Source organism: Oryctolagus cuniculus, chromosome 5 (assembly GCF_964237555.1).
Source record: "Oryctolagus cuniculus chromosome 5, mOryCun1.1, whole genome shotgun sequence".
Taxonomy (NCBI): Eukaryota; Metazoa; Chordata; class Mammalia; order Lagomorpha; family Leporidae; genus Oryctolagus; species Oryctolagus cuniculus.
In genome coordinates this window covers 88826122-88847643 of record NC_091436.1, presented here as the reverse complement: position 1 = coordinate 88847643, position 21522 = coordinate 88826122, and the positions used below count along the sequence as shown (strand labels likewise).

General features: G+C 38.0%; 1 protein-coding gene across 19 annotated transcripts in view; it reads right to left on the bottom strand.

The window, feature by feature from the left end:
* SNAP91 (synaptosome associated protein 91) overlaps positions 1 to 21522 on the bottom strand; it is a 156368-nt gene that overhangs the window by 7422 nt on the left and 127424 nt on the right. For 10 of the 19 annotated variants that reach the window (XM_051855481.2, XM_051855487.2, XM_051855488.2 and 7 more), the window contains 7 exons: positions 19518 to 19655; positions 17769 to 17918; positions 14444 to 14474; positions 13348 to 13459; positions 12884 to 12907; positions 861 to 944; positions 19 to 123 (listed from right to left, as the gene is read on the bottom strand). In XM_051855481.2, coding sequence (XP_051711441.1) covers positions 19 to 123; positions 861 to 944; positions 12884 to 12907; positions 13348 to 13459; positions 14444 to 14474; positions 17769 to 17918; positions 19518 to 19655 — 644 coding nt within the window. The remainder of the gene's footprint in view (positions 1 to 18; positions 124 to 860; positions 945 to 12883; positions 12908 to 13347; positions 13460 to 14443; positions 14475 to 17768; positions 17919 to 19517; positions 19656 to 21522) is intronic. The other 9 variants (XM_051855489.2, XM_051855484.2, XM_051855486.2 and 6 more) reach the window with 3 other exon arrangements.

Below are 21522 nucleotides of genomic sequence, written 5' to 3'. Positions count from 1 at the left end.
GACATTTAGGAAACTGACCTGTGTGCCTGGTACAGCTGCGGCTCCAAAGGGAGGCCTCATCATAGGCTGTGTGAACATGACGGGCTGCTGAGGCATCATGGGCATACCTGACCCAGCAGGAGGCTGAAAAGGAAGAGTGGTTGAGAGAAGGAGCGGAATCCACTAGGGCAACACCCTGCCATTTACAGCATTTTACATGCTTCTGGCAATTTCTGAGGACTCCAGATCCATGACAAAGTACAAAGGCAATTTTGAACCCTGGGTACTTGTAGGAGGACAATGGAGAGTCACTGAGGTGATTTATAAGCCTGGCTGGGCACGGCATCCTCACCCTAATCTGGCTTTGTTGCAGTTGATCTTTTGTAAGCATAATTCTTTTTTTAAATTTTTATTTAATAAATATAAATTTCCAAAGTATAGTTTATGGATTACAATGGCTCCCCCCCCCCCCCAATAATTTCCCTCCCACCCGCAACCCTCCCAGTAGGACAATTCTTGAAGAGAGAAAAACTTATTTCCTTATGGAAGATGGCCCAAAAATGTGCTGGAGATAAAAGTGATAAATATAGTGATTAACGGTTGATTCTGATGATGAAGCTAAGACTACATTTGTTAAATATTAGTCTACAAACGACATACCAATGTACTAATGATTTGATGGTAGAATAATGTACAACTTATTTTATCATTTCAGGTATGTATACTCTTTAAAAGTCCAAAGCAGATGACTGAACTTTTTTTAAAATTTACTTTATTGCTTTTGGGGAAGAATTATGGTCTATAGAAGTACTTGGTAATTCCAGGTTTGGCAAAGAACTCAGGAATGTCAATTGTAATTTTCAGTCCAAGTCATCACTCACCATTCCAAATCCTGTTCCAGGCTGTCCCACAGATGTAGCACCGGCAACAGGAGGAACTGAGCTGGCTGGAGGCACTGCTCCTTGCTACACACACACACACACACACACACAAGTAACAACAAAGAAAACCAAATTAGTTTTAAAATGATAGATTACAAATTTAAAATGCATACATTCCAAGTATATGTGTCTGCATAAGTAAAGAAATAATAAATTTCAGTTGTAAATAAAAATTAAAAATAATAAATGATTCTAGCACAACACAATGCTATAAACAAGGTTACTGACTTGATATTCACTGTGTGGTGTTATTTGGACTTGTTGGCTTCAGCTTACTGCTAGTATTGGGCTTCTTCTCTCTCTTCTTTTAACTCCCTCTCACTGTAAATAAGTCACACTCCTCTCGGCTGGTCTTGCCCTATCATACTCCTGCTCCCATATCAGGTTAGATGCAGGAGGATCCTGCTTTCATTTCAATTTCCATGCTTGCTTTCCACCCCACCTTCCAATTATATATGATTCCTCCCTGTGTTATACTCGCTTCTTTCTAACTTTTGACTGTTGCACATATGTACAAATTCTAAGTGTTCTCTTTAAATTGGGAAGGCACTTAAATTTAAATTCTCCATTACAGCATGTCTTAATTAAAAAAGAAAAATACTATAGTTATGTCAACTAAAATGGTGGTGCAAGGAATTCCAGAAGTCCCCCCAACTAGAAAAGCACTGAAACAACTGACAAAACCTGCCAGAATTAACTTTTTGCATGTGTATGTGGGGTGTGACTCTGGAAGTGAGCTAAAAGCTCTCAACCAATAGAAAGTACTTATTCAAAGCAGCCAGCTGAGTCTAATCAAGCGCAGCCAGTCTGGTGGTGTTTTAATTCATTCTAGTCCAATCCTCTGCTTTCCATTTTAGCTGTAGGTGGTCTTGTAGATAATATACATTCCCAGTCAGAGTACCAGAAGGAGCAGATTATATTTAATTGTCTTGTCCTGTATAGGTAGCTCCTTGGAAAGACTGGTTCAAAAGGCTTATCTTTTCCTTGCCCAATTGAGAATGTACCTAGTACAAAGCCATTACCTGCAGATGTTTGTGGAAAATATATTTAGGTAAAATGTTCCAGTTGTTGCTATCTGGGGCAGTGGGTAACATTTAGTACAAATGGTAGAGTACATGAAATATTTTGGAAGAAAGGCCAGAGAATGAGCTGTTTTGGGGATTTAGGATTTGAAAAGCCTAGAACATACCCTTGGGTAGTTAGAAGGCCATGAACAAGCCCAGGGCTGTGCACTTGCTCAGGAAAGAATTGAATATGACCCAAGCTAAATCTGAGCCTCCATGTGAGTAGTTATCTAAGGGTTAAGGCAAAGTTGTAGAGGGCCTGACTGAGTTTGAAGATGAGCTCCAACACACTATAGAGTGCTTCTGCAGACTGAGAGATGCTTTTGGTTCTAGGAGTTTAAGGAATATCTGTTCAAAAATTAGTTGATTACTGAGCTAAAGAAAGAGACTTCAATGGTCACATATTGAAGTAGGCAGGCATACAGGTTAAAATTGATTAGGTTTGTGAGCTGGAAGACAATGCCTTTGCCACACCCCTGTGTGACCTCATACCCCTACCTGGCCACACCTGGGTGCCCACCAGCCAATCAGGTTAATTAACCACTCCCCTTTGGAAGTGGGTTAAAAGCCTGGGACATGGTGTGTCCCCAGCCCTTCTCTTTCCCCTGGCCTCTCGCCAGGAGGGGGGTTGCTGTAGTCCTGCGCCTCCAGGGCACATGGCCTTTGAGACACCCGCCCTAGGCTTCCTGGCCTAGATGCTCCTCCACATGGCTGTTTCCTGGTGCTCAGTATGAACCCCTATTCACCTCTCTCTCTTAAATAAAGCTCTCACTCTCCTATTCATCTTTCTCAGTAAATAAAGGTTTAAAATGTACCATGCTGCCTCATTTATCTGTGCCGGTATTTAGAATTCTTCTCTAAATATTAGGCAAGAACCCTCTCAGGCTTATTAATATTGGGGATTTAAGAAGCATATGGTGAAATCGTATGGCACCCCAAATTCTGGTAGTGTATGTGGCACCCCAGATAGCACTTCTGGGGAACTTTAAGGAGCCATGTTTTTGTATGAATTTTAGGGGGTCATGTCCGATTTCACATGGCAACCACAGAGGGACATAAAATGTGAACATAAACTTTAGAGAATTACTTCAGAACAATACTAAACAAAAAACTATAGGTTGAGTATTTATCCAAAATGCTTGGGATCACAGGTGTTTCAGATTTTGTAATATTTTCACATGCATAATGGATATCTTGAGGATGGAATCCAAGTGTAAACACAAAATTCACTTATGTTTTGTATATGTCTTATACACGTAGCCAGAATGTCAGTAAACACAACATTTTTAAAGCACCTGCATTTTGACTGTAACATATCATATGAAGGTAGGTGTTGAGTTTTCTACTTATGGGATTATATTAGTACTTAAAAACTTTCAGATCTGGGAGAACTTCATTTTTCAGATTTTCAGATTAAGGATATTCAACTTAAATTACAAAAGGTAGCAATGATAAACCCCAGGAAGGTGGCAGAATCTGATTTCCAGTGTTATCACTTTATAATATTCATGATGCCTAAATTTCAAGAAAAATATATGAAGCACACACACACACACACACACACAAGAATTCAAAACCAAAAAAAAAAAAAAAAAGACGACTTAGCACAGAAGAAAAAAAATAAATCTCAAGTCAATAACCTAAATTTCCAGGTTAATAAATTAGAAAAAAGAAGAGTAAATTAAAAACAAAACAAAGAAAAATTTAAAAAAATTGGAAGAAGGCTGTAATAGAGATTAGAATGAAGGTAAATGAAGTGAAGAACTTAAAAAACAAATGAGGACTTCACAATCATTAAACTGAAAGTAGATCTTTGTAAAAATTGAGTGGGAATGGGAGAGGGAGGAGGTAGAAGGGTTGGAGTGTGGGTAGGAGGGAGGGTAGAGTGGGGGAGAATCAATTTGTTCCTAAATCTGTATATATGAGATACATGAAACTTGTATAACTTAAATAAAATTTAAAAAAAAAAAAGAAAAGCTAAAAAAATTAGAAGATCAAAGAAATAAAAAGGTGGCTCTTTGAAAGGTCAACTGATAGAACTTCTAGATGTACAAACCAGGAGAAAAAGAAAGATAATCAAAATCAGGGAAGGAAGTGGGGGCATTACTATCAACTGTATGAAGAAAAGGATTATAAGGAAATTTCATGTAATTATGCCAAAACATTATAACCTGGAAGAAACAGCCAAATTCCTAGAAAGACACTCGTTGCCAAAACTGACTTAAAAAATTGAAAACCAAGCATAACAAAATAATCTAAAAGGTTCCATCAAAGAAAATCCCAGAACTAATGCCTTCACTGATGTATTCTGCCAAATGTATAAAGAATAACCAACATCAATTCTTCTCAAGATCTTAAAAAAGAAAGGGGGAGGAATAGTTGTTAATCATTCTTTGATGCCAGGATTATCCTGATACCAAAGCAAACAATGATACTACAAAGAAAACTAGAAACAGCGGCTCACTAGGCTAATCCTCCGCCTTGCGGCGCTGGCACACCGGGTTCTAGGGCGCCGGATTCTGTCCCGGTTGCCCCTCTTCCAGGCCAGCTCTCTGCTGTGGCCCGGGAGTGCAATGGAGGATGGCCCAAGTACTTAGGCCCTGCACCCCATGGGAGACCAGGAGAAGCACCTGGCTCCTGCCTTCTGATCAGCGTGAGGCGCCGGCCGCAGTGGCCATTGGAGGGTGAACCAACGGCAAAGGAAGACCTTTCTCTCTGTGTCTCTCTTTCTCACTGTCTACTCTGCCTGTCAAAAAAAAAAAAAAAAAAAAAAAAAAAAAAAAAAAAAGAACACCGATGCAAAAGTCCTCATCAAAATGTCAGTATATCAACTCTAGTTGCGTATTTAAAAGGATTATATAACATGACCAGGTGAGGTTTATCCTGGGACTGCAAGGTTGGCTTCACAGATCAAAATGATTCAATACAATGCACCATATTAAAGAATAAAAGAAAGATATATAATTGCAATGGATTCTTATTTTTATGTTGCCTTCACATCCATTTTGGATATGGGTTTAACTTTATTATGTCAGAAGCAGGGCTTAGCTACCCTTGGCACTAGTCCTAGTTCTCTATCTTCTCCCAGTTCTTCAAAATTATTGACTCAGGAATCTGCTCTATCATTCCTCCTTCTGGTGGGTGACTGCCTCCCAATGGGACAGCCAGATATCACCTGTTTGATTTGTCCTATTAACCCCTATACCCTGCATATGCAGATATGATGCAATGACACTACCAGTCTTAGCATGACTACAGAACTCACGCCAGCTTGCTGTGAGGCTACCAGTTAGAACTTCCCTTAGGAGACCTGCTTCAGTAATGTCCTGGAACCCAGTGATGGCTTTGGCCCACATGTCCCTCATTCTCTTTCTCCTTGGCTCCCCACCCTTGGGAACTGAGCACCTGTGATCTGGACAGCTCCCTGCTTTCTGTTGACCCTAACAGGTGTGCTGTCTTCTTCTCTCTGGGATCTGTAAGTCAAAAAGTTGCTTTAGTTATTTCACTCATTTTGTTGTGCTGCCTCCTCTGTGTCTCATATGACTGATACAGCCAAACTGAATGTCTTTACAGGTCAGGGCCCTCCTGCAGAGTGGCTATCTCAATAGAAATAAACTGGATACAAGCTAGATAAGAGCCACAAGGAGGTCTGCCAGTATAAACAAGTTTCTCAGGAGAGTGACGTGTGGTTGCAGGCCATATATTTGGCCATTAGACAATCCAGTGGATGGAGAAGTAGCCTGTGAAAGCCGAACTGCAAATACCCACAGCCATCTTCCTTCAGCCCCATCAGAATAGCGCTAGGGTTTACAGCTACTCTCTTAAGAGAGACCTCAAGATCAAATAAGTAAAAAGTCAAGGCAATGATCATTTCAATAGACACTGAAAAGGCATTTGAGAAAATCCAACACACTTTCATGAGACAAAGTACTTAACAAACCAGAGTAGAAGGGAATTTCACAACCTGATAAAGGGCATGCAGAACTTCCCAACTAGCATCATATTTAGTGGTGAATGACTGAGAACTTTATCCCTAAGAACAGGACAACAATATATTAGACATTCTTGTCAAAGCAATTAGCAGGAAAAATAAAGAAAGAACTCCTAGATTGGAAAGGAGGGAAAAAACTATCTCTAGTCACAGATACACTTACAGAAAACTCCAAAAAATCCTTACACACACACATACACACAATCAAAGATATGAAGCAAATTCATCAAAGCTGCAGGATACAAGATCAATATACACAAATCAGTGGAGTGTTCACTGGACACTAATAATTAACAATCTAAAGATGCAACTATAAAAATAATTTCACTTATAACAACAAAATTAGTAAAATACTTAACAATAATTTAACTGGAGAAGACTTATATACTGACAACTATAAACCACACGATTGCTAAGAAAAATTAAAGAGCTAAATAACTGGAAAGACATCCTGTATTCATGGATTAAAGACTTAACATTTTTAAGTAGGCAAGATGCACTTCCTGTGAAAATCAGAAATGGATGACCAGAACACAAATTTTATATGGAGATACAAGGGAAATAAAAAAGCCAAAATAGTCTTGAGAAAGTCAAAACTTCCTACAGTATGTCCTGAAAGCTGGTATTGTGATGCCTCTGGCTTTGTTTTTGTTGTACAAGATTGCTTTAGCTATTTGAGGTCTCCTGTGCCTCCAAATGAATTTCAGCATCATTTTTTCCAGATCTGAGAAGAAGGTCTTCGGTATCTTGATTGGTATTGCATTGAATCTATAAATTACTTTTGGGAGAATGGACATTTTGATGATATTGATTCTTCCAATCCATGAGCATGGAAGATTTTTCCATTTCTTGGTATCCTCTTCTATTTCTTTCTTTAAGGTTTTGTAATTTTCTTCGGAGAGATCTTTAACGTCCTTGGTTAAGTTTATTCCAAGGTATTTGTTTTTGTAGCTATTGTGAATGGGATTGATCTTAGAAGTTCCTCCTCAGCCGTGGCATTGCCTGTGTATACAAAGGCTATTTATTTTTGTGCATTGATTTTATACCCTGCTACTTTGCCAAAATCTTCTATGAGTTCCAGTAGTCTCTTAGTAGAGTTCTTTGGATTCCCTAAATAAAGAATCATATCATATGCAAAGAGGGATAGTTTGACTTCTTCCTTCTCAATTTGTATCCCTTTAATTTCTTTTTCTTGCCTAATGGCTCTGGCTAAAACTTCCCGAAATATATTGAATAGCAGTGGTGAGAGTGGGCATCCCTGTCTGGTACCAGATCTCAGTGGAAATGCTTCCAACTTTTCTGCATTCAGTAGGATGCTGGCCATGGGTTTTTCATAAATTGCTGTGACTGTATTGAGGAATGTTCCTTCTATACCCAATTTGCTTAGAGTTTTCATCATGAAAGGGTGTTGTATTTTATCAAATGCTTTCTCTGCATCTATTGAGGTAATCATATGGTTTTTCTTCTGCAGTCTGTTAATGTGGTGTATCACATTGATTGATTTGCAAACACTGAACCATCCCTGCATACCAGGGATAAATCCCACTTGGTCTGGGTGGATGATCTTTCTGATGTGTTGTTGCATTCTATTGGCCAGAATTTTATCGAGGATTTTTGCATCTATGTTCATCAGGGATATTGGTCTGTAATTTTCTTTCTTTTTTTTTTTTTTTAAAGATCTCTTTATTTTATTTGAGAGTTAGAATTACAGACAATGAGAGGGAGAGACAGAAAGAAAGGTCTTCCATCTGCTGGTTCACTCCCCAAACAGCCAAAATGGCCAGAGCTGCACTGTTCCGAAGCCAGGAGCCAGGAGCTTCTTCTGGATCTCCCACACAGATGCAGGGGCCCAAGGACTTGGGCCATCTTCTACTGCTTTCCCAGGCCATAGTAGAGAGCTGGATTGGAAGAGGGGTAGCCAGGACTAGAACCAGCACCCATATGGGATGCGGGCGCTGCAGGCAGAGAATTAACCTACTGTGTCACAGCGCCAGCCCCTGTAATTTTCTTTCAATGCTGCATCTTTTTCAGGCTTAGAGATTAAGGTGATGCTGGCTTCATAGAAAGAGTTTGGGAGGCTTCCTTCTTTTTCAATTGTTCTGAGTAGGTTGAGAAGAACTGGAGTTAGTTCTTCTTTAAATGTCTGGTAGAATTCAGCAGTGAATCCATCCAGTCCTGGGCTTTTCTTTGTTGGGAGGGCCTTTATTACTGATTCAATTTCTGTCTCAGTTATGGGTCTGTTTAGGTTTTCTATGTCTCCATGGTTCAATTTAGGTAGCCTGCATGTGTCCAGGAATCTAACCATTTCTGAGAGATTTCCCTGTTTACTGGCATACAACTCTTTGTAGTAATTTCTGATGACTCTTGTCTATTGTTACATTCCATTTTTCATCTCTGATTTTATTGATTTGGGTCTTTTCTTTTTTTAGTTAGTTGGGCCAATGGTGTGTCAATTTTTTTAATTTTTTCAAAAAACCAGCTCTTCGCTTGGCTGATTTTTAGTAATGTTATTTTGGATTCAATTCTGTTGACTTCTTCTCTGATTGTAATTATTTCTCTTCTCCTATAAGTTTTGGGTCTGGTTTGCTGCAGTTTTTCTAGATCCTTGAGATGCACAGAAAGCTCATTTATTTGGTGCCTTTCCAATTTCTTGATGTAGGCACCTATTGCTATAAACTTTCCTCTTAATACTGCCAGATTTCAGACCATATTACAGGGCAGTTATAATCAAAACAGCATGGTACTGATACAGAAACAGATGGATAGACCAATGGAACAGAATAGAAACACCAGAAATCAATTCAAACATCTACAGCCAACTTATATTTGAGCAAGGATCTAAAACCAATTTCTGGAGCAAGGACAGTCTATTCTATTAATGGTGCTGGGAAAACTGGATTTCCACGTGCAGAAGCATGAAGCAAGACCCCTACCTTTCACCTTACACAAAAATACACTCAACATGAATTAAAGATATAAATCTATAACCCGACAGCATCAAAATATTAGAGAACATTGGAGAAACCCTGCAAGTTATAGGCACAGGCAAAGACTTCTTGGAAAAGACCCCAGAGGCACAGGCAGTCAAAGCCAAAATTAAAAATTGGGATTACATCAAATTGAGAAGTTTCTGTACTGCAAAAGAAACAGTTAGGAGAGTGAAGAGGCAACCGACAGAATGGGAAAAAATATTTGCAAACTACGCAACAGATAAAGGGTTGATAACCAGAATCTACAAAAAAATCAAGAAACTCCACAACATCAAAACAAACAACCCACTTAAGAGATGGGCCAAGGACCTCAATAGACATTTTTCAAAAGAGGAAATCCAAATGGCCAACAGACACATGAAAAAATGTTCAAGATCACTAGCAATCAGGGAAATGCAAATCAAAACCACAATGAGGTTTCACCTCATCCCAGTTAGAATGGCTCACATACAGAAATCTACCAACAACAGATGCTGGCAAGGATGTGGGGAAAAAGGGACACTAACCCACTGTTGGTGGGAATGCAAACTGGTTAATCCACTATGGAAGTCAGATTCCTCAGAAACCTGAATATAACCCTACCATACAACCCAGCCATCCCACTCCTTGGAATTTACCCAAAGGAAATTAAATTGCAAATAAAAGAGCTGTCTGCACTTCAATGTTTACTGCAGCTTAATTTCACAACAGCTAAGACCTGGAATCAACCTAAATGCCCATCAACAGTAGACTGGATAAAGAAATTATGGGACATGCACTCTATAGAATACTATACAGCAGTCAAAAACAATGAAATCCGGTCATTTGCAACAAGATGGAGGAATCTGGAAAACATCATGCTGAGTGAAATAAGCCAGTCCCAGAGGGACAAATATCATATGTTCTCCCTGATTGGTGACAACTAACCAAGCACCAAAAAGGAAAACTGTTGAAGTGACATGGACACTATGAGAAACAATGACTTGATCAGCCCTGGTCCTGTCAAGGAAAAACTTAATACTTTATCCTTTTTAGTATTTTTTTTTTGTTCTACTTAATACTATTGGTTGAACTCTTTAATTAACACACAATTATTCTTAGGTGTTTAAATTTTAACTGAAAAGTGATCTCTGTTAAATATAAGAGTGGGAGCAAGAGAGGGAGGAGATGTAGAGTTTGGCACATGCTCAATCAGACTTATCCCAAACGGTGAGTTAGAAACCTGCCTGGGGATTCCAATACAATCCCATCAAGGTGGCATGTACCAGTGCCATCTCACTAGTCAAAGGGATCAATCTCAGTTCATAATTGATCATACTGATAGGTCTAAGAGTCCAAGGGATCACATAAACAAGACTAGTGTGTGAAAATACTGACAGAATAAAAAAGGGAGAGAACGATCCAACATGGGAAGCGGGACACACAGCAGACTCATAGAATGGCAAATGTCCTAAACAGCACTCTGCCTCAGAATCAGCCATTAAGGCATGTGGATCCGGCTGAAAAGCCCATGAGAGTATTTCAGGCATGGAAAGCCAAGACACTGTGGCAAAAAAACAAACAAAACAAAACAAAAAAACAAAAACCTAATGAAAGATCTCTGTGAGTGAAATTCCAGTGAAAAGAATGGGCCATCAAAGAAGGAGGTACCTTTCTCTGAAGGGAGGAGAGAACTTCCACTTTGAGTATGGCCTTGTCTAAATAAGATTGGAGTTGATGAACTCAAAAGGCTTGGCAACTCATGACAAGAGCCTTGGGTGATTACCGACGCCATAAACAAGAGTGTCAATTGTTAAATCAACAACAGGAGTCACTGTGTACTTACTTCTCATGTGGGATCTGTCCTTAATATGTTGTCCAATGTGAAATAATGTTATAACTAGTACTGAAACAGTATTTTACAGTTTGTGTTTCTGTTGGATGCAAACTGTTGAAATCTTTACGTAGTATATACTAAATTGATCTTCTGTATATAAAGATAATTGAAAAAGAATCTTGATGTGAATGGAATGGGAGAGGGAGCGGGGGGTGGGAGGGAAGTTATGGGGTGGGGGGAAGCCACTGTAATCCAAAAGCTGTACTTTGGAAATTCATATTTATTAAATAAAAGTTAAAAAAAACCAGAAACCAAAAAAAAAAAAAAACTTAATACAAAGCTACCTTTGTAAAAAAAAGATGGTACTGGCAAATAGACAGCCATATATGTCAGTATAATAGAATAAAGGGTATGGAAATAAATTCATACATCTATGGTTAATTGTTGACAAGGGTATCAAAACTAATAATGGAGAAAAAAAAAGAGTATTTTCAACAAATAGTTCTGAAATGACTGGATTTCCACAGGCAAAATAAGAATTTGGACCATTATCTCACACTATATACAAAAAGAGCTCAAACATAGATTAAAGATCTATTTTCAGCAAGAGCACAAGTAATAAAAGATAAGAAAGATACTTGGGAATTTATAAAAGTAAAAAAATTTAGACATCAAAGAAGACTATCAAGCAAATGAAAACTTAGTTCACAGAATGAGATAAAATTGTTGTAAATCACAGATCTGATAAGCATCTGGTATCCACAATATAAAAAGAACTCTTAAAATGCCACAACAATCCAATTATAAAATGAGCAAAGAATGTTTAGGGTAGCAGATTTGGGCTTAAAGAATATTTGGAGCTGAATGCAATTGAAAAGTATATTGATAATAATTTCTGTAAGGAGCCAGCATTATGGTAGAGTGGGTTAAGCCACCTGCAATGCCCACATCCCTTATCAGAGTGCCGGGTTCATGTCTCGGTTGTTCTGCTTCCAATCCAGCTACCTGCTAATTTGCCTGAAGAGCAGCTTCTGATGGCCCAAGTAGTTGGGTTCCTGCTGCCCATGTGGGAGACCTGGACAGAATTTCAGGTCCCTGGCTTGGCCTGTCCCCAGCTGTTGTGGCCATTCGGGCAGTGAACCAGCAGATGGAAGATCTCACACTTACTGACACTCTGCCTTTCAAATGAATAAAAACAGATCTTTAAAAACAGAAATTGTGTAAATTAACTTTATGTTGATAACTAATAAAATCTTTCTCTCTTTCATGGCTGTAAGTACTAGTGAAACAATTCAGGTCTATTCAGGTCTGGTAAGTAGCTTACCACCTACCCCGTTGAAATGATGGGCATGAGGAGAAGGGTTGGAGCGTGGGTAGGAGGGAGAGTGGGGTGGGAAGTGTCACCATGTTCCTAAATCTGTACATATGAAATACAAGAAAATTGCATAACTTAAATAAAATTTAAAAAAAAGAAAAAAGAGTGAATCTGAAATATGTTTTTGTCGGTATTTCTTTTCTTTGTAAAAATTTTTATTGAGATAAACTTTATATTACATTTAAATTCACCATTAAAAATTTTCAAGGAATATGATTCAGAGATTTATAATATATTTACAGTGTTGTGGAAATCGTCACTGTCTAATTCCAAAGCATTGCTATCATCGCCAAAAGAATCACAGTTCCTTTTATAGCCCCTTCCCTCCTATACCCTGGTACCAATAATTTACTCCCTGTTATAAATGGAAACATACAATATGTATCCTTTGTGCCTGACTTCTTTCTCTTAGCATAACATTTATAATCTAATTTACATTAATTTACTTCCATGCTAGGGATGATAAGTGATGGTTAAGAATCAATTCAGGCAACAAGGAAAATGTTCTATTAAGACAGCCTTAGGAGTAAGTATGAATTAGACAGGTGGAGGTAGTAAGCCAAGGTGAACACTGCAAATGAATTTGGGAAAGAGACTAGCCTTGCTTGCTAAGTACACAGCATGTATAGAAATTTACAATATAGAAATGACATGTATTTAAATTTTATAGAAAAAGGTGATGTTAGTAGTTTCAATTTTAAAAATGATAAGTAGAAGTATTAGGGTTTTAAAATGAAATTTCACTTACACAATAGAAAACTGCCCAATCTTTCTGGTAAGAAAACAAATTTTTCATTACTTATTAAGACAATCAGGAAACTTGGGCAAGAAATATGAAAAAAATATATGTAAATGATATTAAATAATTTTGAAAAATCAGTTCCATAATTTGCAAATATAGAATTTGGGCCAGAAACATGGTAATATGTATAATGATCCTGAATGATTTGGAAAAGTCACTTCCCATAATTTACAAATATAGAAGTACCAATACTATTTCAAAGTCATTAAAAGAAAAAAACATAAGTCATAATCATTATTAAATATGAAGTCAACGAAATTTACATTTTGGTAAATTTTGCATCTTGCTTGTATTTCTTCAGTGAGGATGTAAATATACATCAGTACCAAAGGCAAGCAAAATGCACCCTGCTCTATAACCTCAGAAACTTGCAAACGACCCATGCTGCTCTGGCCTCTGAGGCTACGTACCAATGGTGCACTTGGTGGAACGCCTGCTGACCATGTTGCGGGAGTTACTTTTGGCTGCCAGTTAGCTCCCCCAGTCAACTTTTTCTCTCCAGCATTCCACTGAAGATCTCCCCTAAAGTATGCAAAACAAACAAGTGAACAAAAAACACAAATCAAAAAAAAAATTTTTATTTGATTTAGAAGTAGCTTGTTTTCACTCATAAAAAATTCCAAATAAGAGTATCATAATGTACACCTGTTTCTTGTTGAATTTAAGATGCATTGAAGATGGCACTTGTTGGACTGTAAAGGTTCAACAGCAGGCTACAACAACTATTTCATGACAACAATCTGCTGTAAGACACCATCTATGGTAAGTTCCATCCCAATTTCAGTGACAAAATACATCTAAAAAAGGGCAGGTATTTTATCAGTCTTACTATCCTTCTTTAAAACTTATACTCTATGAGAGACTTTAGAATAAATGTTAGCTAGGAATATTACAACGAATTGAGATTTTAAAGCTATTAAAATATGAAAATCAAAATTCCTAAGTATTTCCAGATATAACTTAATGATTTTTTTTTTTTTTTTGACAGGCAGAGTGGACAGTGAGAGAGAGAGAGACAGAGAGAAAGGTCTTCCTTTGCCGTTGGTTCACCCTCCAATGGCCGCCGCGGCCGGCACACCGCGCTGATCCGATGGCAGGAGCCAGGAGCCAGGTGCTTTTCCTGGTCTCCCATGGGGTGCAGGGCCCAAGCACCTGGGCCATCCTCCACTGCACTCCCTGGCCACAGCAGAGGGCTGGCCTGGAAGAGGGGCAACTGGGACAGAATCCGGCGCCCTGACCGGGACTAGAACCCGGTGTGCCGGCACCGCTAGGTGGAGGATTAGCCTAGTGAGCCGCGGCGCCGGCCTAATGATAATCTTAAATACTGAAATAAACTATTACTTTTCAAAGGTTCTAGCAGAAAGATGATAATAATTAAATCCAAAATGAAATAAAAAAAAAAACCCTTTTAAGTCATCTACTTTAAGAATCAATAATATATTCCAAGGATACAAAATCTGATAATCTCAAATTATCAAAAGAAAATGAAATAATTTCAAAACTTACTTTTTTGATGTCGTACCAGAAATTCCAAGATCTAAAAATGGATCAAGGAAAAAAAAATCAGTTTATATAAGATTTGACATTTAAAAGTTCCAAATGTCAGTGGTCTTGAAAAAGTAAACATTTGACCTAGGAATGACTGCATTCAGTTATACAAAAAAGAATCTATATTAGGAAACATATCCATACTCTTTGAGACTTCCTTTTGCTTCATGTTAGACATAGGGTCACAGACAAGAGTCAACAGCAGATTTGAGACTGCTAAGAAAGACCTGTGAGGCTGGTGTCTGGGCTGGTTTCTAGATCTCCATGTCCTCACCAACAGTAGCCATTGTCTGTCTTTTCTATTACAGCTGCCTATTGGGTATAAAGTGGTAACTTTTTTTTTTTTTTTTGCTTCTGATTTACATTACACTGATGACTAGTGTTGACTATATCTTCATGTACAAACTGGCCATATGCATATATTCTTTGGAGAAATGTCTACTCAAATTTTTTGTTCATTTTGTAATCACATTATTTGTCTTTTCATTATTCAGTTGTAAAAGTTGTTTACTGCAGGTAAAGTGTCTTATCAGATGAATGATTTGCAAATATTTTCTCCCAGTCTGGGTTGTCCCTTCACATTCTCGATGGCATCTGTAGCACCAAAGTTTTGCATTTTTATGTAGCCTGTTTACCTACTTTTGTTGCTTGTGCTTTATTAACATTTTGTTCTTTTACTTTGAGAGGTAGAGTGACAGAGAGAGATTGAGAAGAAGAGGACATACAGAACTCCCATCTACTGGTTCACACCCCAAATATCTGCACCAACCAGGGCTGGGTCAGGCTGGGAACCAGGAATTCAATCCAGGTCTCCCATATGTGTAGCAGAAACTCAATTACTTGAGCCATCACTGCTGCCCCTCATGGTTTGAATTAGCAGGAAACTGGAATCAGGAGGAGGATCTGGGTATTGAAACCAGGTGTAGGCATTCTAACCAGCACTTTAACTGCCAGGTCAAATACCTTTTTTTTGCTTGTGCTTTTGATGTCTTATATAAGAAACCAAACATTACCAAGTCTAAGGTCAAGAAGATTTGCTTCTGTGTTTTCTTCTCTGAGTTTTATACTTTCGACTTTTATATTTAGTTCTTTTTTAAAAAGATATATTTATTTCTTTGAAAGAGTTACAGAGGTCAAGACAGAGAAAGAGAGATCTTCCATCTGCTTGTTCACTCCCTAGCCAGGCCAAAACCAGGAGCCTGGAACTCCATTCATGTTTCCCACATTGGCGGCAGATGCCCAAGCACTTGGGCCATCTTCTGCTGCTTTCCCAGGTGCATTAGCAGGGTGCTGGATGGGAAGGAGAGCAGCTGGGACTCAAACTTGTGTTCATATGGGATGTTGGTGTCACAGGCAGCAGTTTAATACGCTGCACCACAATGCTGGCCCCTCAAGCATTTAGTTTTTTTAATCCATTTTGAATTATTTTGGGGGGTTGTATGTAAAAGGTTCAACTTTGTTATTTTGCATGTGGACATGTAATTTTCCCAGCGCTATTTGTTGAAAAGACAACTATTTTCCCCTTCAATTGTTCTGAGTGACCACAGATGTATAGGTTTATTTCTAGGCTCTTCACATCCCATTGATCTCTATGTCCATCCCTATGCAGCATCACTTGTTTCATCACTGTAGCTTTCTAGTAAGCTTTGGAAAGTATGAAGTATGGGGCCATCAGAGTTATTCTCTATTCAGGGTGTTTCGAGCATTTCGATTTTCTGATACTTCCATATGAATTTTAGGTACAACTTGTTAATTTTTGCAAAAGTACGCTGGAATACTGAAAAGGAGCATGTAGGCAATTTTATTCAGTTTTAGAATATTGCATTTTAATTACAAAATTAACATACAGTGAAATTCAGTGGGTTCTTTGGAGAATGGGTAAGTTTCTATGAATTTTGACAAACAGATTCATATAATCTTCACTATAATCAAAATGATATCAGTTTCATAACCTAAAATATTCTTTCTGTCCTTGGCAATTAAAATTTCCCTTATGTACTATTTGTATATATATGTTTTCATATATATATATATATTTAGTTAGTCCCTATGGTTTTTCCTTTATAAGTATAGTCTATAAATGGAATAATACCATATTTTTTTATGTCTGGCTTCTTTTAAAAATGTTTTTCATTTTATTTTATTTGAAAGGTAGAGAGTGATGTAGAGATAGACTAAGAGATACTTTTTCATCTACTGGTTCGCTTCCCAAGTACCTGCAACAGCCAGGGTTGGACCAGGCTGAAGCCAGTAGCCTGAAACTCCATCTGGATCTCCCACATTAGTTGGAGGAACTCAAGTACTTGAGCCACCGTCTGCTGCTTCCCAAAATGCACATTAGCAGGAAGCTGGATCAGAAGCAGAGTGGCAAGACTCAAACCAGGCACCCTGATGGGGGAGACTGGCATTCCAAGCAGCAACTTAAGCTGCTCTGTCAAATACCTGGCCCTATGCCATGTTTTTAATCATGGCACTTAATAAAATCTAGAATTGGGGCCAGCACTGTGGCACAGGGGATTAATGTCCTAGCCTGAAGAGCCGACATCCCATATGGGTGCCGGTTCTAGATCCAGCTGCTCCTCTTCCAATCCAGCTCTCTGCTATGGCCTGGAAAAGCAAAAGAATATGGCCCAAGTCCTTGGGCCCCTGCACCCACATGGGAGACCCGGAAGAAGCTCCTGGCTCCTGCTTTGGATTGGTGCAGCTCTGACTGTTGCAGCCAACTGGGGAGTGAACCATCGGATGGAAGACCTCTCTCTGCCTCTTCTCTCTCTGTGTAACTTTGACTTTCAAATAAATAAATAAATCTTTAAAAAAATACACTCTAGAATTTGCTTAGTTTACAATATTTAATGGCCTCTGTGTTTCCTGAGCTCCATAAAACAGGTATTTTAATCTGTTTTGCTCACTAATTTATGTCTAGAGCCTGAAAGAATACCTGGTACTCAATAAATATTTGTTGATTGAATTATTGAGATGCATTTGGAAACTCAATGTGTAAAAGCACTACATCTAAAATAAATTACTCCATATTATTATTTCTAAATGAAATAGAAATTACATACTCATTATACATAGTGCAGTTGGCTTTATACTCATATAGACTTCTGAAATATACCTTGGGTAACTGAGATTAGGAAAAGGGCCTAGGGCCAATTTACACTAAGTATTTCTATCTATTCCTTAATACACTTACCCATAAGTGAATACAGAAACAAAACATATGAAAAGATAGATGAAAAAAATCACAAAGGCTTCATTTAAAGAAAACTAGATTACTTACTGCCTACTAAGCTGGCAAGCGATGAATCAAGATCACTTCCAAGGGCTTTGCTGGCTGCCATCGCGGGACTGGGTGGTATCATTGAGATAGGAGCAGGCTGCCCAGTTGGTGCCATGGTTGGCATCAGAAGATCACCTAGGCCATCAAACACTACAAATCAAATAGACCAGATTCAGAATAATTGAAAATAAGTGACCATACACAAAATTAGAGTGATACTGTCTTTTGAGAAATCATGGATACAAGTAAGTTTACAATTTTATAAAAAGAAGGCATGTAATTCCCAATTTTTGTGATTATAACATCAAGAAGGACATGGATACATATATCTACATATAATGTATGGGAATGCTAATGAACATGAACATAGATGGAAAAAAAAATTTGTATAATGTACAGGAAAGAGTGCAGAATTTACAGTCAGAATTTTCCTCCAATACAATATCTATGATGTCAAAAAACTGCTCCCTGAGCTTTTCTCATCTGTAAGTGGGGATATCACCACTGACATATGGCTCTCCTTTGTAGATCAAATTAGATAATTTATGTCAGGTATTTATTATAATGCTTGTTTATATACATACTCAATATATGATAGCCATTGTTACTTTTATTCGAAACAGCCACTGAAATATGATTTATCATAAAATCTGAATGATTTCCTCTGAAGATTTAAGATATTTATTTTCAAAACAATTCTTAGTTTTGAAAATACTTAGTTTTTAGAAAAACTCTTAGTTTCCTACAAGATCAGTGTCAAAACAACTCAACTAATGGAAAGCACCTAGTAACAAGTATCTGAAAAAAGCAGTGATTGTATTTTAGAGGTATAGTTTTGTACAATCACTTCTGGTTCTAACTTTTGGGCATTATTTACATAAAACACTATTTTAAATATTAGGAATCAAATGCCATCTTTGATGGTTCCTAATCACCATAAGATTGATCAGAATCTTTTCAGTTCCTAAAATACAGAAAGGTGATTCAAAATATAAACTCATAAATTTGTACAAGTTATTGCTATTATCTATGTCAAAAACTTTATGACTACTGAGTTTTATGAAAAAATTATGCATAACTATCATAAACACAACTAGACAATAACTCTAGAATGAAAAAGGACAGCATTCAACTAGGCACTGGCAATAGAAGCAACCAAATTGTCAGGCAGGAGATATATTTAGGGTGTTTCTGAAACACATTTAATTGCCAAAAACTCACCAATTGAAAATTTGTAGTAAGGACCCAGCATGGGAAGAGTAGAATGGAAGAGAATACAAACAAAATGACAGCAGTGATGAAAGGTTAAAGGCAGGCAAAGAATACTATTCGTGTCCCAACTTCATAAACCAGAGCTATGCAAGCTTCACAGGACGTAAGCGACAGCAGTGGGAGTGCCCACAATTCAGGTACTGCATAAGGATTTAGGGCAAACGATTTGTTCTCTTTTAATCACCTCTAAACTATGTGCATGTAAGTTCATGCGAATAGATGGTGTGCAGGTTAAGTTAATTTCTGCTAGAAATAAAAAAACAGAAGCACGGGCAGGACTGCAGGTTATTTTGAGAGCTACCAAAAGCACTAGAAAATTACATTTAGTTCACAGACAGAGATTTATTGAATGTTTAAAACCAGATTATCACTCGGACTTTGCTTGTAAATTCCTCAATAACATACTAACCTTAGACGATCTGTCTTATATAAAAAACAAAGTGAATGGAAAGAATGAAAAATCACTGACTGCCTCACCTGATGGATCAAAGGAGCTGCTGCTGCTAGCAGCTGAAGGCGTGGTTCCAAAGGCTGCTTCAAAATTGGGCTGTAGCAGGTTATTCTGAGCTGGAGTCACTGGTGATGGAGAAGGGGCCATGAAAGAACCCCCAAAACCTGAGAGAAAATAGTACCAGGAAAATGTAAGCAAAAACAACTACAAGCGGGCAAAGTCCATCAAAAACGGGGTCAGAAAAAGTTATGGAGGGTCGAAAGGAATTGAATGCATGTAGATTAGCAACCAATGAAACCAGGGTGGGTAGCTTGTTAAAAGTTGCTCAAGTATCTTATATCTATCATGTATTCATGAGGTTCAAATTAATTACATAGAAGACAGCACACAAGACGACATACTCTTACAGAGAATCTGCAGCAACTAAGTCTACTGTTAGGATCCAGTACAGGAAGCAAACAAGGTATAATTGAATTAAAAATCAGGTAATTATTTTCATTACATTAATTTATTCAAATCACAGTACCAGACAGCTAGAAAATGTTTAGTTGCACACCTTGATTTAGTATAATAAAATATGTGTGCTCCAGCCCCATTATTTTTACTGTCAGGCGTGGTCCCCTCACCCCCACCTCCGACTGCTGGATCCACAGTCTCCCACAAGGTGTCCTGTCTGTAGCCTGTACTTCTTCCAATCTAGTCTGTGCAGTGCAGTCAGAGTGATATTTCTTTGTGGAAAATATTGACAAAGCTTCTTCAAAAATTCTTTTGGTTATTCACAATATTCAGATTCATTCATGCAAATTCCTTTCTATAGTAATCGTGTCACACACCCCCCTCCCCTGCCGTGCAAACTAGTTTTTCATCCACCATTTGTGGTGCCAAGGCACCTGCTCTGGAAGCACTTCCTTACTTGTATGCTGTCGCCCACTGCTGCTACCCACAACCTCTCAGTGATGTCCCCACAGGTACAAGTGTGGTACAGCTCCATCCTACTCCCATTTTTTTTTTTTTTTAAGATTTATTTATTTATTTGAAAGTCAGAGTTACAGAGAGAGAGAGAGAGAGACATTGCACTCCCACAGTATACCTTTTTCCCCACCCCATGCAAAACACAACCTCAGGGACAGCTTTTTGAAATCAGAAATTGCTTCTTATTTAGGCTTTTCCACTAATAGCCAGCACAATTCCTAAATCACTGAATTAATGTGTATTGAATGAAAGACACTTTTGAACATTAAAAAGTAAAGGACAATTAAGTACTACTGTAAAGTAACTAAACCTCAAATCAAATATTTATTCTTTGAAGGCTAAAAGCAAATCCCTTTTCTCAATCAACAGGCAGAAAGGGGAGTCTGGCTCTGCTTTTTTTATGTATGAAATTAACACTAGGTGATATTCTAGTATGAAACAAATTGTTACTACCAGAAGTCTTTCTTTTGTCTAGTCTGGGTATATATTCCTTCCAGTTCTAGTCCCACCATCTCTTCTTCACAAACTGCTTGCAAAAGTATAATGTTTTTTAAAAATTTTCAAGCTTACATTCCCATTTATAAAACCTATTTATAATTTTAAAAATAATTTCCTGATTACCATTTTCTAAAGCAGGTACCAATAAGGATCAAGTCATGCAGTTACTGTTCTGTTGATCTTTCATTTTAATAGGAAAAAAATGTGTATTATCCATGCATGCAAGAGAACCCTGTAAGGAACAGCTCTCTGGACGCCAGAGCTGAGGGTTTATGCATTGCTCATGGGTGTAGGTGTGTGTCTGTGTGAAGGCTTCAGAAAGAAAGGATGGGAGCTTCTGCTAAGCATGTCATTTATACAACTCAATTCTTTGGGAGGTCCCAGGGATTAGCTTCATCCCTTACCAGGGGTTCCCTTGTGTGTGGGGAGGGGGGTTATGGCTCCTGAATTCTCAGAAGGGCCTGCTTTACTCAACAGCTGGGAGTTTAGGTAGGCTTTTCATTCTGTAGCAGATTTTGTTCAGATGTTCTTAGATTAAAGTGGTTCTTGTGGCTCTTCAGA